At 35.4% G+C, this 19,390-nt stretch overlaps 1 protein-coding gene across 1 annotated transcript in view; it reads left to right on the forward strand.

The window, feature by feature from the left end:
- The first annotated feature begins 6,528 nt into the window (after window positions 1-6,528).
- LOC117337242 (hepatocyte nuclear factor 4-gamma-like) overlaps window positions 6,529-19,390 on the forward strand; it is a 46,179-nt gene continuing 33,317 nt past the window's right edge. Inside the window, exon 1 of the mRNA XM_033898124.1 lies at window positions 6,529-6,701. Coding sequence (XP_033754015.1) covers window positions 6,659-6,701 — 43 coding nt within the window. The 5' untranslated portion in view covers window positions 6,529-6,658. The remainder of the gene's footprint in view (window positions 6,702-19,390) is intronic.

Consider the following 19,390-nt stretch of genomic DNA (forward strand, 5'->3'; position numbering starts at 1 on the left):
CTGTAGAGTATTTCACATTTCAAATTACTTTGACCTACTCCAAGACTATTTCATCAAAAGCATTTCACAATATAACATAAAACCAATGCTATATGAATAGCGTTAAGCATTTAGCTGAAATACTTTATGCAATTGGAAAGCACCTAAAGTAGAGTGTTAAACATTTCATATTCAGCCTATTGTACTGGCTTTCCATGTTACAATGCCAGTAGGTGGTGATAGTGACAATATACTTTGACTCTTTGTAGGATGTACATTCTTTATTGTATGGTCTGTATATTCACAATTGAGGCCATTTTGACTTGAATTTGAACCTCATTTGAATTTATCATAATTTTGACCATTTAAAGTGTAAAGCAGGAAAATTTTTTAATTCAGCCCACCGTTATCAGATCTGACGATTGTGGGCAGTTCAAATCACCTTGGTCCATTGTAAAAGTGTGCCTGCCCATCCATCTTCCTTTCACAGGCAGCCATTTTGAATTTTGACAAGTGAAGTTTAATATCACTATTTCTGGGGAAATGCTAAATGGATCTTTCTCAAAGTAGGTTCCCTTTGGTCTTTAGTTTTGCCAGGGACATATACGTCCCTGGTTTTGCATTTTGAAGAGACTGGTCAGAAAAACAAAATGGCTAACAGACAGTCAGTTCTATATGTTCTGCTTGGTCCCTAGTTGTGCATGTTAGATTTTGAGACTGACCTGGAAAAATGAGGACAGATGACCCTCTTGGATTTTGACAGAGTCTGATATTATTTCTTGAGACGTACTGGAGGGAATTATGTTTCCCTAAGCTCGACCTAGTTGCACATATTCATTTTAGAGACTGATCGGTTGACAGGCAGTCATCTGGCATTTTGACAGATAAAGTTTGTAATCGCTATTTCTGAGAGAAATCAATCCATGAATATTTCCAATGACACTTGTGATCATTTACAAAGAACCAATAAAGAATTTTCAGTTGTGGTTCCATGCCAAGATCCCTCTTGTTACATAGACTGTAACAAATGCTGTTTATAGAAATATCCTGGGGCCGCGGTGGCCGAGTAGTTAAGGTGTCCCGACACTTTAACACTAGCCCTCCACCTCTGGGTTGCGAGTTCGAAACCTACGCAGGGCAGTTGCCAGGTACTGACCGTAGGCTCTGGCTGGTGGTTTTTCTCTGGGTACTCCGGCTCTCCTCCACCTCTAAAACCTAGCATGTCCTAAATGACCCTGGCTGTTAATAGGACCTTAAACAAAATAAACCAAATAAACTAAACCATTATATAAATATCCTCCAAGGCATGTATAAAGTAAACATAAAGGCGGCGCAATATGTAATGTTTCATATTCATACTAGGATAGGTCAGAGACTTGTATACCATACATCTCTGGATATATCCAACTACACCACTGTGATAAACACCTTTCCATGTCCCTGTGATTATACATTGATAAATGTCGATAACACCACTGTGACAAACACCTTTCCAAGTCCCTGTGATTATATATTGATAAATGTCGATAACACCACTGTGACAAACACCTTTCCATGTCCCTGTGATTATATATTGATAAATGTCGATAACACCACTGTGACAAACACCTTTCCATGTTCCTGTGATTATATATTGATAAATGTCGATAACACCACTGTGGCAAACACCTTTCCATGTCCCTGTGATTATATATTGATAAATGTCGATAACACCACTGTGACAAACACCTTTCCATGTCCCTGTGATTATATATTGATAAATGTCGATAACACCACTGTGACAAACACCTTTCCATGTCCCTGTGATTATATATTGATAAATGTCGATAACACCACTGTGACAAACACCTTTCCATGTCCCTGTGATTATATATTGATAAATGTCGATAACACCACTGAGACTTATTCTTTTATCTATGATTTCATTCACATTGAAATATTAGCTTAATTTTAAGCTGATGGAACATTTGCTATGGTTCAGTAAATATTCAGAACCCCGATATATAGGATACCTAATTCATTTGTGTAGTGATATTGTGTTCTTAAATATCGGCTTTGCGTGTGGACGACATATCAATTACCGCCCTGGTGACAGTTTGTAGCCTGAGGAATCCAGTAACATGTATACTCACAAATTAACATTTAGAGACCTATAGAAATGTACAACTTCATACTGGAGATTTTTATAGTCCTATAAACCTTCGCTACGCTATAAATAGTTATATTGAGTTAACAGAATATTTAGCCGACATCGGTATATTAAACCTGAACAACCTGTCCAATGAAAAAAAAAAAATTTGATTTCGTTTTCAAAACGCAACAGATACGCCTCTTAATCATTATTTTATTTATTTGTTTATTTATTTATTAAGAATTGAACAGTGGGCATTTCAAAGTTGTCTGTGTCTGGTATTTAGAGAAACCAGGATTGATAAGTTTTCTTTAAAATGCTTTCCCGATGCAGACGCCCGTGTGCATATGAATTACTCCTCTGTACAGGTAATAGGCGGACATTTGGGTCCCCTAATTTCAGATTCTAGATGGACTTACGGTGTTCATTCTGTTTAAAAATCAAACGTTTTACAGGAAAATTCGCCGACCTTTAACCTGTACCAATGGAAACTTCGGGTCAAATCAAGTAAAGATATTAAGTTATTAAGTAGTTACCAAAAATTACCACAGGGGCTTGGCACGATTTTCCAAATGATGGTCCTTTTATATATGCATTAAAGTGTCAAGGGACTAACAACACAGATGGGGAAAAAATATATGTATTAAAGGTAATATATGTGTCACTAAGATCTTTGGCCCGTAGAATGAATTTATTTTTTTTTTAAATACGTTCGTTTTCCCCATCTGTGTTGTTAGTTCCCTTGACACTATAATACATATATATATGGACCATCATTTGGAAAATCGTGCCAAGCCCCTGTGAAAATTACATAACCTAAACATGTACCACAACGGGCACATCCACCATACACTTATTACTTGTATAACAGCCTTTACCTTTTACTACTTGGCGTGAACGCCAAAAATACCTCTAATGCCTATGTGTTTGACCTTGACATTGCATCTTGCGTCATTTGGTTAATGACACACTTACCATAAAGAAGAGTTATCATGGAGTAAAAATCGATGAGTAAACTGTAAATCCCATCTGTATTGTTTATTTGGTTATCGTGCATTTTGTAAAATTATGTAAAAGGGGGCGTACATATTGTTAAAATGAAACTTCGTGACCTTGTTATGACCATGACACAACGCTTATAATGATCGACCTTGACGTAAGGCATATGACATATTTATGAATTGATAATGTTATACAACATCTACATGTACCATTATGGCCTTGACCTATCTTTATGTGACCTTATAATTAAATTTCTTGCCATAAATCACTTTCGGAGATTTGGTTGTGAAGCGTCCTTGAAACAGCCAGGATCGGGAGAGGACCGGAGTCATGGAGACACCAATAGATATACAGTAGGAAAGAGTGGACAGGAAAGAAAGATAGAATAAATATCACAAGAAATGTCAAGTCGCTCCTTGTTGAAATTGACTTTGAAACAGATCTAGCCTGTCGACCTTATCGTCCTTCAGTTCATATTATAAAAACACTGATATGATTTTTCCGAGAATTGGCGATAACATTCTTGAAAGACTCAGTTATTTATGGACCCTTGGATGGACAAAACACGGATAAAAGACTATTAAATGTTACATATGATGCGTGGCGGTAAAACGTATATGCCGACGGCATAAGTGTGTGGAAGTGATAAGATGTCTAGTAAGTTATAAACGCCATTACGAACATTTTGGTTGGGCATGCGCGTTCTCGTTTTGATTTGTAGGGGAAATTCTATGACTTCAGTCTTGTAACACGAACACGCCAAAGATCACGGGGACTTGAAGATCCAAATACATGTAGACTGTAACAAATTCTCAAGTTCCTGTGCCAAAGTTAGCCCGAGCTTCATCCGACCCCAACACAGGACGTGGGACAGGTGTCTTGTGTTGGAACCTGCAGGTGCAACCATCTGTTCTAAATCTGGTGTGCGGGTCGGATGAGACTCGGGTTAACCAATTGCAACATGCGCAACATTTTGTAACAAAGAATGGCGATTTTTTGCAGCTAAAAGTAATTAAAATACAACGTTTCTGTTTAATATTCGAAACGATGACCATATGCAAATAGCTGCCATAATATATAGTCAATATTCGTGAGCATGTGATCAATTGTTACACAAGGCCTTTTTATATAATGGAACGTACCAGGTATATATAAACACTACGTGATTTACAACGGCGAGTAGTTAAACTTGGGTAATTGCCACAATGGGATTTGATCAATGATAGACATAAGGTTATTTCAGAGACTGTATTTGTAACATACTGACTAACATACTGATTCTGACCGCCGAAGTTCTGTACATCAGTAAAAATAAATCACGTCGGGCGGTAACCACTTATTGTGAGTGTTATATACTAATACAGATGTTGTTTACTCACTCAAGGTGTTTAACCTTTTTTGTCATAAACAATATCACATATTGGGACCCTACACTGGCATACATAGCTTATCAAATGTTCTAGTCTATTCTACATACAAATGTAGCAATTAAATTTACGTCCATGTCACACGTGTCACAACATAACAGACCACACTATACACCCCCTAAGTCGATACTCGGCTTTATTGTATGGAAATTGATATATACATGTATGAGAGTTCGATCTCGTTTATTTTTAGTGAATATGAGTTGTATCTGAGAAATAAAATATTTCTTTCGAGGCGATATAAAAGTCTCTGTGTACATTTTATTTCGTGTAACGTATTTAACTGAGCAGGAATTTTGCTGTTACATTTATATACACGTCATCCGTAAATATAGATCGATCATGAGTAATAAATGAGTAATAATATGGTCATATGATACAGTTGGAAGGTTCATATCTTCATTTTTAGCATTCATTCCCACTTTATTATTATTATTTTTTTTTTTTTTTTTTTTTTTGTTATTTGTCGAACCTTCAAAATCTAGACGAAGGTAGTACAATGTGTAACCACGACAAAACAAGCCGACTTCCATTATCTCCTTTTGTGCTTGTTTCATTTTTCGTTATTTCACTTTATTACAACGTTAATGGTTTATTTCATTAACTTAAAATAGTCACCGTTTTAATTGTCACGTATTTCCAGCGTCCATCCAGTTATATTTACCATTGTATGGCACTGCCACTATATAACCCTACCAATTCAGTTGCGAGTTCACAACCTTATGAACTGCCAACTGAAAATTTCAAAAAAAATCGCAGATGGTAAATATAAGCATTGAACGGCTTTCAGTTGGCATTCATAGTCAATATGAATGCCAACTGAAAGCCGTTCAATGCTTAAGAAAGTCACTTCCATGTTCGACTAATTGGGATTTGAAAATGGGCTTATTAGTTTAATTATTGATATGTAATTTTGGAACAAGGTAACTCATAATATACAATATATTGTTTGTTACTAACGAAACTGCGTTTTGTTATATATGATATCAGTAAGAACAACTGACGAGGTTTTCTTGGAAACTGGGGTTTATTGTGACTGATGAGTGAGATAAAGTGACACTACTTGTATGTACATAAACATGTATCGGAGATAAAATATTTACAGGGTGTTTTTTTTTAAATATACGATCACTTTCGCTCTGGGTACGTCTAGCTTCATATTGCTCAATGAAATACTACTTGTATTTCTCACGGCGATCATGCATATATGGAGTCGACCCGATAAAACTCCCCAGAAACATTGTGCCGCTCAAGTTTTCCACCAACCCGCGTCTCTCCAAACATTGTGTCGCTATAGTTTTCCGCCAACCCGCGTCTCTCCAAACATTGTGTCGCTATAGTTTTCCACCAACCCGCGTCTATCGAAACATTGTGTCGCTATAGTTTTCCACCAACCCGCGTCTCTCCAAACATTGTGTCGCTATAGTTTTCCTGTCACGTCAGTAGTCGACGTCTGTCATAAAAATCGTGTTATTATAAACAAGTTGAATCAATCAGCTTACTGTAGATAGAGGAAACGTGGAGGTAACTAACTAGAAATGGGAAAGTAAGGACAGAGGAAACTAAAAAAAAATCTCGCTTATTTACAGCTCAATTGTATTATCTATAACCTCTTAATTAGCTATAACATTTCTCTGTTGGTTACGTTGTTCAAAAGAAGGTATTTAGTGCACGATGGCAAAGATTCTATGTAACGTCTTTCATCTCAAAACATGTAGGTTTATGAACCCACGGACTTTTATGTCCATGATCAACAGTATTTCATTCCATAGCATGGAAGTTACATCATATTCAACCGGGGTCTATTAATGTTTCTCGGTAATGATAATGCTACTAGAACAACAAAGAGTGTCGACATTCAATTAAGAACTGTAATAACGGCCTGGCCTCTGCTCGGTAAAACAAAGTTTGTGTAGTACAAGTGCCCATTTTTACGCATAGGTCGAGGCTAGCTATAGGTCACATGATCAGAGATAGGTAGCAAATCACGTGACTTAAAATGGTGGACGACTCGCCCCCGATCCAAGGACGTGAGTCCAGCAGCTGATAATCTGAAGTTGAAGTTTGGACCCAGGGGTTCCACAGGAACACCCCTATTCAATGAAACTCTAGAGGACCAATGGACCAGTCCAATATGAGCGATACCTCGTCAACCAGTGAAGGTAAGACGAAATAAGAAGGTGTCAGAAAGTAGTATCATCCGCGTGACGTAGAAGCTTAGGCAGCCAGCCTATTTGTGCATAGCACATGTCAACAAATCGCAATATTATCTATTCAAAATATCATGACATCAGATTGAAGATGGATTTTGTTTCTATGTGGACTAGTTATGAAATGTTACAAATATTTAAGGTGAATGGTTCCCATATTTACATCTGATAAAATCTTTAAGCGTAGTCCGTGGTTTCTTATAAGGTTTGGGGTAATAGGCCTATTTCATCATTATAAAATCTATTTTTAGTTTAAAGTTTTTGAAAATTTGAACGGTGGATTTAACGAAAGTTGTTTGTGTCCATCAATGACGTATGTCATTAGACCGAAAGTTGGAAAATAACGATGATAAACGTGTGTGGGTGTCAAGAACTTTCAAGATTCAGATCTAGATCTGTCAGTGTCTGGAGGGTCTTCAGGGGTATCTACGAAACAACAATTATTTCACAAACAATATTATGATTCGTTAAAAATATAGAGGTCTCTATAATATCATGTAGGTGAATATAACAATGATTCACTATGAAAACAAATGTCAAACCTTATAGGGATGTAAAACGTTCATTCATTTGATGCAAGTTACATTTTATATCAGTTATATATAGATGATATATCAGAAAAACATCTTAAAATGGAAAGATAAACAATTAAAACACAAAAAACTAATGTTTCAAAAGAAAAAATCAAAATCAGAAACCAAAATTTTGAAAAACATCAAACATTTACTTTGCTGCCTCAGTCACGATCTGAAGTACTTTTAATATAATAGCTTCCTGAACCTGGATTATAGAGTCACCACCAGCTGATCGACTGTCATATGTGAGCAGAGTTTTATTACCTCCCTTGGAAGGTCACATATGACAGTTTGACTGCAAGTACTTAATTGGTATCTGTGAGGATTGAGGCAACTTGAATAGATAAATAGATTTTATTTCAACAGTGTTTGAAATTGAAATTTCATTATATGTGACATCCAAACTGTTCATGTCTTTGAAATCAAGATAAAATTGGTTGAGTTTGAACACAAATGCTGCTTGATTACTCTTCAAATGCCATTTTGAAATTTGACAGTATTTTCGTCAGGACAATCAATAATTGTTGCAATAATTCACAAAGAAATACTTTTTAATAACATTTGTTTTTCAACCAAAAATGTTATACAATTTACTAGTAAATAAGGGAATGGTGTTTAAATAAACATGTTTTTTTTACATTATTCCATCTCAATCATAATTCTGTCTTTGCTTGAATTGTCGGATGAAACAATGTCCTATCGAAAACACTGTCAAAGTTACAAGTATAAGAGGATTGTCTTTGAATGTTTGAAAAAAGGACATACTCTGTGAAAAATCTGTTGCGAGTCAAAGAATCTTTGATGCATCAAAAATACTTTCGACCATATCGATAGATGGGAAGTCGCAGGATAAGAGTAAAAAGTAAGACAAACTTACTGAGAAGCGAGAGATGCATCCGCCATCTTGTTCTCTTAGTAACTTTTGTGACGTAGTTCCCCACTGTGTATAAGCATTGTACTTAAATTTGGTGTGTATTGCACATGCATGCAATTTTAGCATCTATCCTTATTGACAAGGATTTATAGAGAATCTTACAATATACAGTAAACAGGACTTGGAATTTGGAATTCCATGTTTTTATTATCTCATCTGGTCCAAAGGACCAAGTTGAGCTTATGTAATACCGTGGTCATCTTCGCTAGCAAAGGCTTCTGATTACAAGAAACCCTTGGCAGATATAATCGTAAGTTTTGGCCCTCTAGCGGAGATTCAAAATTACCACCCTTTATACTTGAAAATTTCGACCAATCAAAACAAGCGTTACCGATGTACTTTATCGATGGTGTTTACAATCACACATGGAGGCTTGTGTCATTTTGATGAGATATGTGATCAAGGACTTCTACCAATTGATCAAGAACTCTGAATGTTTCCCCAAAGAATGCCATGACATGGTCAACAATGTAGCTCAGCGAAACCAAACCTGAATGTAAAATGCAATTTGATAAATATTGGATGCCCTGAGATTTCAGGGCGTGACAGTTTAAACACGACTATATTTGCCAAGAGGTCATGGAATGTAACATGATCAGAAGCCTTGGCTAGTGAAAATATGTACCTTGGTGTCCAGTGTCAGTCTGTCTGTCCATCTGTCAACAATTGTGAACACGATAACTTGAGTAATTAGAAACCAAATTTGATGAAACCTTGTATACAGTCAGTTATCAAAAAGGTCTCGGACAAGTTTGAAAATGGGATTATTAAACAGTAACTTACAAAGTTATTGCCCTTTGAAATAATAATTATTGGACATTGTAAACACAATAACTGGAGGAAAAATAAACTATATATAATAAAATTTTGTATACAGCCATATATCAACAAGATCTCGGACAAGTTTGAAAATGGGAATTAATCGACATTATCTTACAGAGTAATGGCCCTTTGTAATTATATTATTATTGGTCTTTCAGAACACGATAACTAGAGTAAATATCAATCAAGTTTGATAAAACTTTGTATGTAGCCATTTATTAACAAGATCTTGTAAAAGTCTGAAAATGGGAATTATTCAAGTTCAACTTACAGAGTTATTGCCCTTTGTAATAATATTATTCTTGGATTTTTTTTGCTCACCTGGCCCGAAGGGTGAATATTTTTAAAACGCTACTTAGTACTGAACAACTTCATGGATTTTGATGAAATTTGGTCTGAAGAATTATTTGGCAATGTTGTATGTTGCTAAATAAAGAATGTGACACCCTTGGGGCAGAAGAAAGGGAGTCTAATGGGGGATATACAGCAAAAAAAAACCCCAGAAAAACAAGCAAAAAAAACTTTAAATACTTTTTCTTTTTCAAGAATGACAGGATTTAGTCCACTTGTAGCTTAAATCATACTTAGAAGAGGCAGTTCAAAAGTAGGAAAATGTTTGAAATATAACTTTATTTTGCCATAAATACTGAAATATTCAGGTGAATGTTGCAGGCCCTCTGGGCCTCTTGTTTAGTAATTAAGGAAGACCTTTCAATGCAATATGATCTTTTTGTAAAACACAAGCATGCATGATTTATGTACCCCAGTAGAAATTAATCTGTACATCTTGTCTCTACTGCTGTGTTACGTTGTGGCTAGCAGTTTTGTGACATGACAAGAGAACTATTTTAGCTTGACCTACATTATTTGAATGGAGTGCTAACTGATGCACAAATTTGAAATATTTTCAGCTATAAAAAACTTCTTTGTTTTGAAATATGTGCATGTAGCAGATCAATTATACACCTATGTATTGTATTTCTATGAATACAAATTAATGCGGATAACTGAATTCCAGAATGAAGGCAGTCAAGTGATTACATTACATATGTATACGTGGAGTTGAATACACATCTCATTGTTTGTGTTTTATCATAGGCTAATAGATCATTTCTTTTGTGCTGAATATGATACACACCTGTTCATTCATGTGGAAGCAATGCATGATCAAGCATATCACAATGCCTGAAACACACTCTTCGTAACATACTGTATTATACCACTAATAAGACCATGCTTACATACACGTAACATACCGTATTATACCACTAATAAGACCATGCTTACATACATCTCCCCTTTTTGGTAATTATTTTAATTGTCCAAAGAATAGGGTGAGTTTTCACAAATTACAAAAAGCCCTGAGATGACATCTCAAGTGACCTATTCTAATTGCCTTTTGTCTCGTAATTATGCATTGTCCGTCATTTGTTCCTAAATAATTTCATTTTCATTTTCGACTTCTTTACAGAAATCCCTGAACCATTTCAATCAAATTTTATAGAAACCTTTCATGGCCAAAGCTTTAAGGTCAAGCAAAATTGTGAATTATATGGTCCTCAGCCCCCTGAAGACAGAGGGTCAGGGCCAAAACGGGTCAAAATGACTGAAATTTCAAAAATCTTCTTCTCAAGACCTATATAAGGTAGAATAAAATATGCTTTATAGGTGGAAGGATCAGAAGGTGCTGTGAAACAAAATGGAGAATTTCATAACCTTGGGGGGGGGGGGGGGGGGGGGGGGGGGGGTCATGTGTTCCCAAGTGAGGTGGAAAACTTTACTATTTAGTTTATATTAGTTTATACTGGGAAATCACAGTTTTGAGTATGATTTGTTTACTAATGTTGGAAATAATAATAGAATAATAAATGTGGGATGGCAGTTTGATGGTATGCACATGTTGGCCCTGTCTGTCCCCTAAGGGCTGATGGATGGAGCCGAAAAGGCCAAATTGACTGAAATATTTCAGAACTCGGTGACCATTAAGACCCATGGGCCTCTTGTTTATATGTCCACTTTTGAAATAAGAAAGTTTTGTATAAAAGATATCTCTTGAACCCCTGAAGAGATTTATTTAATTGATGAGGGGGTTAGGGGGATATCAATGTGAGCCCCTAGACAGATTTATTTAATTGATGAGAGTGTTAGGGGGATATCAATGTGAACCCCTAGACAGATTTATTTAATTGATGAGAGCGTTAGGGGGATATCAATGTGAACCCCTAGACAGATTTATTTAATTGATGAGAGGGTAGGGGGATATCAATGTGAGCCCCTAGACAGATTTATTTAATTGATGAGAGGGTTAGGGGGATATCAATGTGAGCCCCTAGACAGATTTATTTAATTGATGAGAGGGTAGGGGGATATCAATATGAGCCCCTAGACAGATTTATTTAATTGATGAGAGGGTTAGGGGGATATCAATGTGAGCCCCTAGACAGATTTATTTAATTGATGAGAGGGTTAGGGGGATATCAATGTGAGCCCCTAGACAGATTTATTTCATTGATGAGTGGGTGGGGAGAGAGGCTTGTCGAGTGCTGGCCAGTCGCTCTCTTATACCAGGGTTGAGGGTTGAGATATCCTTGTTCATGGAACGCACCCATGTTTGATTGTTTTTCTCACATACTTGAAAGTAAATGTAAGTTTTAAGAAAGGTTTTCATAGGGCCATCTACAATGCTCCTTGGAATGTGCATCAAAATTGATGACATCATCATTTACGACATGGTTACTCAACGTAAAATGATATCAATATTTTCACGAGTAGGAAGCATGAGTGAAAAATTTCAAAATATCAACATATTCTGTCAAACGAGTGAAAAATTTTATATTCAACAGGAACCCATTCAATTTTATTAGCTATATTTCACTGGCAAAAATGCAATAATTATTATAATAATAATTATATTGCTGATATATATATATACGTTACATGTACATACATTGGTTCACTATACATCATCTGTATCATTTCAAATATATATACTGTATATTTTATAAAGTTCTGTAAACAAGATATCACATTGAGTGTAATATTTATACTGATATAGTGTTAACACCAGCTGGTAATGATTAGGCTGGCTCTTATCAGAGAGTATTCAAATGTTCTTATGGAAACGTGGATAAAAATTAACTTAGCAAGCTCCAGGTTAAAACACAAAATAACATTGAGGCATTTGCACATATTCTTGGCAGTTTTATGTCCTGATTGTATGTGGCAATCTGGCTGATTTTACTGTAACCAGTTTTTACAAGCACATACTATTTGTAATATAAAGATCTATAACATATATCTGTAGGTCTGTTGTGTTAATTGGGATACAGACTTTGTAGAAGTAGGAGGGTGAGTGAGTTGGGTACATTGGACATAGTATAAAGGCAAGGCAACACCAACATCCTCCATCATATCATCTTCTTTTGAGCTCATCAGCCATCAGTATAGAGTGTACTGGCATCAAAAAACATCACACCATGGTTTGGTACAGGGATATGTTTGTATGGTGTAACATCACACGATGGTTTGGTACAGGGATATGTTTGTATGGTGTAACATCACACGATGGTTTGGTACAGGGATATGTTTGTATGGTGTAACATCACACGATGGTTTGGTACAGGGATATGTTTGTATGGTGTAACATCACACGATGGTTTGGTACAGGGATATGTTTGTATGGTGTAACATCACACGATGATTTGGTACAGATGATTTGGTACAGGGATATGTTTGTATGGTGTAACATCACACGATGGTTTGGTACAGGGATATGTTTGTATGGTGTTTGTTTTCCCTATAAAGTACAGATTTTAACCAAATAAACACCAGATGGAAGTGGGGTGTTTGGAAAATAAGCACAAATGTAAAATTGTACATGTCTAATTTTACCTAATTTGCAGTGGGGTGATTTGGAAATAAGCACAAATATAGAATTGTACATGTATAATTTGACCTTATTGGGAGGGGAATGTTTTGGAAATAAGCACAAATATAGAATTGTACATGTATAATTTTACCTTATTGGGAGGGGAATGTTTTGGAAATAAGCACAAATATAAAATTGTACATGTATAATTTTACCTTATTGGGAGGGGAATGTTTGGGAAATTTATCATATTGAGTATTATACAGATGCTGAAACTAATGCATCACTTTGGGGAAATATTTCTCAAATGTGATAAATGAAAGAAAAAATATTTTTTCGCTATGATATTGCCCTGTGTGCCCTATGTATACAACCCTCTACAAACTATAACAATGTATAAACACATCAGGTCCACCTAGAATGTAAGTATACAGGTGACCTATGGTCAGTATTGTCACCAGTTTATGTGAGGTCTCACCCTGCCATCTTTTTTTTTTATGTTAGTTTTGGTAATTGACCCGGATCTAAAGAACATGATACAGTGAGATCGGGGTGAACAGTTCATCCTATAATTGTTGTAAATAAGAGGGTTTTGTCTGGGTTTGTCCAGTCCTGACTGAAGTGGTCTCCTTGGAAGGTGATGTTAGTATCCGGCTACTGTTGATGAGACCTCTGATTTCTGTAGTGTTTACACTGCTAGGATTATGTTGTAGTTTGTATAATGAACTTTTATCATTTAGAAACACTGACAATACTAGATATGTCATACCATTCAGTGATGTGACAGTTTTCTGCTTATCATTCGCCTTGAAACACAAACAAATGTCCACATTTATTTTTTGCTCCATTATTTCTATTACGTTCCATTATTGGATGGGTCTCTGTCACTCAGCTGATACCTAATGAAGCATGCTTCTTTAGAGCAGGATTCCAGAGGTAGAGCTGTGAATTATCATGCCAGAGACCTGCAATTTCTATATGTGTACTCCATCGTGGCAGGAAATTGTCCTTCTCTATACAAAAACTCCTAAACTTTAGATCTTACATATGTTACTTGAATTTCGTAAATGGTTTCTTCTTAATGAAAGACTTGAAATTTAATAAAATGTGAATTCATACTTCATCGGGCTGAATACAGATTATATAATATACCGTTTGGTGAACTATGCATAACAACAGTTATTCCCCCCGGCACATTCAGTTTTAGACATTATCTATAGATTCCCCTTGGCTCTCCTGAGAAATTGGACTATTGACCATGACTTAGCACTGCTTCCTTCTCATCATAAAATCATTTGAATCATAAGCTGACAAATGAATACATACTTCTTTGAAAATACATGTAGAGAGGTATTAATCACTTGTTAGCTCAGCAGCGCCAAAGGAACATAATGAGGTTATGTCATACCAAGGGGTGTGGCGTCTGCCCATTATCTATCATCTTTTGTATGTATATCAACAGTTTTTTCAAATGACTTCTTCTTTACCACTGATTCGAATTTAACTTAATTTGACTGGAAGCATCCGTGGATGGTGGCAATTTGGCTTATTGCTACGGGTATAGGCAATTTCTTGAACTACACTGAAAATTCTTCAAACTCCTGATCTGTATAGGGACAACAGGATTTCGGCCAAATTTGGTCTGAAGCATCCTTTTGTGAAGGGGAACCAATTTTGTGTGAAAGTAATAAATTTCCATAATCACTGAAATATTCAGGTGAGTGATAAAGCTTTGTGGCTCTTCGTTTTTTTTTTTTTTTCAAATATTTTTTTTATTATAGTTACCCATGTGAGAGTGGGTAATCTAGTTTTACAAACAACAAAGCTACAGTGTTAACCATATAAACACATTAAGTTACAAACATGATCAGGGGAAATAACTCTTACAGTTACTAGAAAAGGGATACGATGCATTACGCTTCTGTCTAATACTCATGATATAAATACAATTGTATAAGTTTTACAAACATTGAAAGATGCATTTATCTATACTTATAGTCATATCTTATTTTGTACAATATACAATCTAAATAGGTATGATAAATAGGTATAATAAATGCATCACACATACCTAAGTGTGGCTCGGAGCCATGTCCATAAAGAAAACACACAACTCATCAGTGGGTAACACTAATTGGGGTTATCAAAATGAATATTCAAAGACATTTTGTAACTTAGGCATAAATATAAAATCCTCTGACAAATATGTATGTTTCATAAAGTAATAGTTTTATGAAATATGATAGATCATACATTTAAATTCAAATTCTATAAGCTAAAAACCTAAAAAAATATTTAGATCATGGTAATGTTCCTATAAATACTTTTAATTTACCAGTAACCAGTATAGTAAAGTAGTACAGATAATCTCATCAAATATAGATATCTGAGTTATCTAATAAATAACACAGACTCACATCTCTCTAATATGTCTGTCGGAAAATATCGGACTAAAATGCACAAACAACCTAAAATCCTGCCAAGCCATCTTATAGAACAACAAATGAAACAAGTAAATCTGTAATGACGTAACACTGACCAAGAGGACCATTCGGACAAAGACGGTTACTGATACAGTACAAACGAAACACATGCAAAAAACTTTACATTGCTATATGTAGGATGATGATACAGCTTTACGGAGCCACCACATCAATGAAAGATTAGATTAGAATTAAAAGATAGTAACTAATATATATTTTAATCAAATAAAAGCTCTCTAAATTATGACCCATTTACAGCCAAGATATTTTCAGAGTTAATATGGTGCAGTGGTGTCTGAACGTGTAAAGATTTGCTAAAAATACATAGCAATGCCTATACTTAAAATCATTTCAAATTTCAATAATTTTAAAACGGCCTAATACAGGAAACGGGGCTGGAAGTGATATGCCTGCTTGTGTGACATTTATCTCTGGCTGGTACATTACACTTGTACCTGGCCACGTTTACAAGTGTCGCTGATGAGCAGGGCAGGGTTGTTACTGTATCATTGGTAATAAACATAAAGCATATGTAAAAAAAAAAGTACTATGTAATTTGAAATGAATTTTGTTTGCATTGTAGTAGTCACAAGTTCTGTGATACATATAAAAATGTGACTCAACTACCCAAAGAATCGAGTGAACCATGGTGTCACTTCATCAACTTTTTAGGTGCTGTGCTTCGTACAGCCAACATCTGCTAGTCATCACCGATCTCGGCAAGGACCAAAGCATTCAGAACTCCTGGAGTAATCGGCTATTTCTTTTTTCTACAATAAACAGTGATGAGTTCAGGATGGGTCCAAATAATTTTTCACTCAAAAAAAAAACCGCACTGTCCCAATCTGCAAAGTATTTGTTTGTTATTTTGTAATATAATTTATACTTTTATATGGTCAAACATTCCTGTTTTAGATACATGGATTAAAGAAAAACCATTTAAAATCATAACCAATGGCCTGCTTTGTCAATGAGTGTTCCTAGCTATTTTCTGCACTAATCGTTACTGTTGCTGCCTGGTTTGTGTGAGGGGAGATAACTCATACCTACTCTCGTTGATTAGTTTATTGTGACATTGGAAAGTCATCTCATGGTTCACAAAAATGACCCTCACCTGTTTAATACTGTTTTTAGACTGGCATTTCATAATTGGCAATCAATAAGTGAAATCTCCAGTTGTTTCTCTATTTGGTACCTAAAATGAAAGTAGAATACTTCTGATTGGGTTCTGACGTCATTTCTAAGAAATACAAAAATAGGTGTGTAGGTTGAGCTTGACGAAGTGATTATGTAGTGAAACCCTCGTGAAACCTAACTCGTTTTCACACTGGAGATTTTGATAGCAATAAAGAAATTACTTGATTTAAAGCAGTCGAAAATGAAATGTTTGTATATGTAACATGAATCTGTGATTCAGCAAGTCACTAAAAGGTACACGCCCATTCATCTGTAACAAGGAATAAATTTTCGAGGCAAGTTTCTTCTAATAAAAGTTATCAAAGAAACAATTTCTAATCATGATCCAGGTGAATTGATATATGGAGACAAAATGCAGTAAATTGAATGAAAGACCTTGAAAACATTGTAAAAAATATTTGGGACAGTAAATTATGGGAATCATGATGTGGTTTATCAAAAGGAAATGTAACAAACATTTTAAACCAAAAGATCCACCAATTTAAGTGTGTGTTATATAGGGCGTTCATTAGAATGGCTGTGGTAAGTGTGTGTTATATAGTAGGCCAGGGTGTTCATTAGAATGACTGTGGTAAGTGTATGTTATATATAGTAGGCCAGGGTGTTCATTAGAATGACTGTGGTAAGTGTGTGTTATATAGGGTGTTCATTAGAATGACTGTGGTAAGTGTGTGTTATATAGGGTGTTCATTAGAATGACTGTGGTAAGTGTGTGTTATATAGGGTGTTCATTAGAATGACTGTGGTAAGTGTGTGTTATATAGGGTGTTCATTAGAATGACTGTGGTAAGTGTGTGTTATATAGGGTGTTCATTAGAATGGCTGTGGTAAGTGTGTGTTATATAGGGTGTTCATTAGAATGGATGTGGTAAGTGTGTTATATAGGGTGTTCATTAGAATGACTGTGGTAAGTGTGTTATATAGGGTGTTCATTAGAATGACTGTGGTAAGTGTGTGTTATATAGGATGTTCATTAGAATGGCTGTGGTAAGTGTGTGTTATATAGGGTGTTCATTAGAATGGCTGTGGTAAGTGTGTGTTATATAGGGTGTTCATTAGAATGACTGTGGTAAGTGTGTGTTATATAGGGTGTTCAATAGAATGGCTGTGGTAAGTGTGTGTTATATAGGGTGTTCATTAGAATGGCTGTGGTAAGTGTGTTATATAGGGTGTTCATTAGAATGACTGTGGTAAGTGTGTTATATAGGGTGTTCATTAGAATGACTGTGGTAAGTGTGTGTTATATAGGATGTTCATTAGAATGGCTGTGGTAAGTGTGTGTTATATAGGGTGTTCATTAGAATGGCTGTGGTAAGTGTGTGTTATATAGGGTGTTCATTAGAATGACTGTGGTAAGTGTGTGTTATATAGGGTGTTCAATAGAATGGCTGTGGTAAGTGTGTGTTATATAGAGTGGTTATTAGAACGACTGTGGTATGTGTTTTGATATATGTAAGAATTCTGCAGAAGAGTGTACTATAGGAGAAGAAATCTCCACTTCTCTACTCCAAACAACAGTGTTGAGTTACAGTATGACAGAGTGGTCCTAAGTGTTTACAGTCAAAGCTGAGGAAGATGACACTTCTCATCACACTTAATACGCTTGTGACAGATACAGAACAAGCAGAATGGACAGACAGAGAAAAAAATAGGAAATATTCACGAGCAGGATTTGACAAGCGTAGACAGAAAAAAACAAAATATAATGTTAATTAGTATGTTAGAAGAGATTTGGGACAGAAGAAAAAAGAAATTATAATGAGCACGATAGACAGATGAAAAAAATGATAGATAGAAAAAGGGAAGTTATAATCAACAGGATGGACAGATAAAAAATGATAGATAGAAAAAGTGAAGTTATAATGAGCAGGATGGACAGACAAAGGGCATTATAAAAAGTAAGACAGAGAGGCAGAGGTGACATTGCAATGAAAAGGGTGAAAAGATAGGAAGAGAAAATTGAAATGAAAACTGAAAATGATTTGGGATGAATAATTATAGAGAAGAATTTAATTAGTGAAAAGGAAGGAGAAGCATATATAGAAAGCAGGTATAATGGAGAGGATGGATAGACAGAAAAAATGAGATAAAGGATATACACATACTTGTTTAAAGGAGATTATATTGAGGATGTTGAACAGAGAAATTCTTACAGGGAGGAAGTGATTTTATAAATCAACAAAGGAAAAGATGGAGATTTATTTCAAAATTTAATTACATATGTTGTGGGTGTAATTCTATTAATTTTATCACAGTTCAGTCAGACATATATCAATTTTAAAGATAAATGTATAATTTACATTGATAAAGGGTTGGTGCTAGAACAGCTTATTTTTAATGTAATCTATATATCATTTAAACTGTATTGACGGAAATGTTTTGTTTCTTCTTGTCAAATACATTTTTGTATGTCACATTGAAGTCATAGGGCCTACAATATTTGTGTATGTCCATGGGGATTACGGGACCTGATATCAAAATATGGTGTTTTCCTGTAAGACACACATGACAAATGTCTATCATTACAGATGACCGTGGATACAATGATAGATGTGATGTACAGTTAGTGCAGCATGCTGATATAGGAAGTGTGGGATGCATGGAGGTAGTGCATTTAGGTTTGATCACTCTTGGTGACACTGCTCGGGTTTTGTGGTTGTTGTTGTTGTTGTGCGCAGTAACTATATATACAAGGTCAGACATGTGACTATGACCAATAGATACAATGAATGAACTTGTTATAACACAGATGATTCATTTCC

This window comes from Pecten maximus, chromosome 11 (assembly GCF_902652985.1).
Source record: "Pecten maximus chromosome 11, xPecMax1.1, whole genome shotgun sequence".
NCBI lineage: Eukaryota > Metazoa > Mollusca > Bivalvia > Pectinida > Pectinidae > Pecten > Pecten maximus.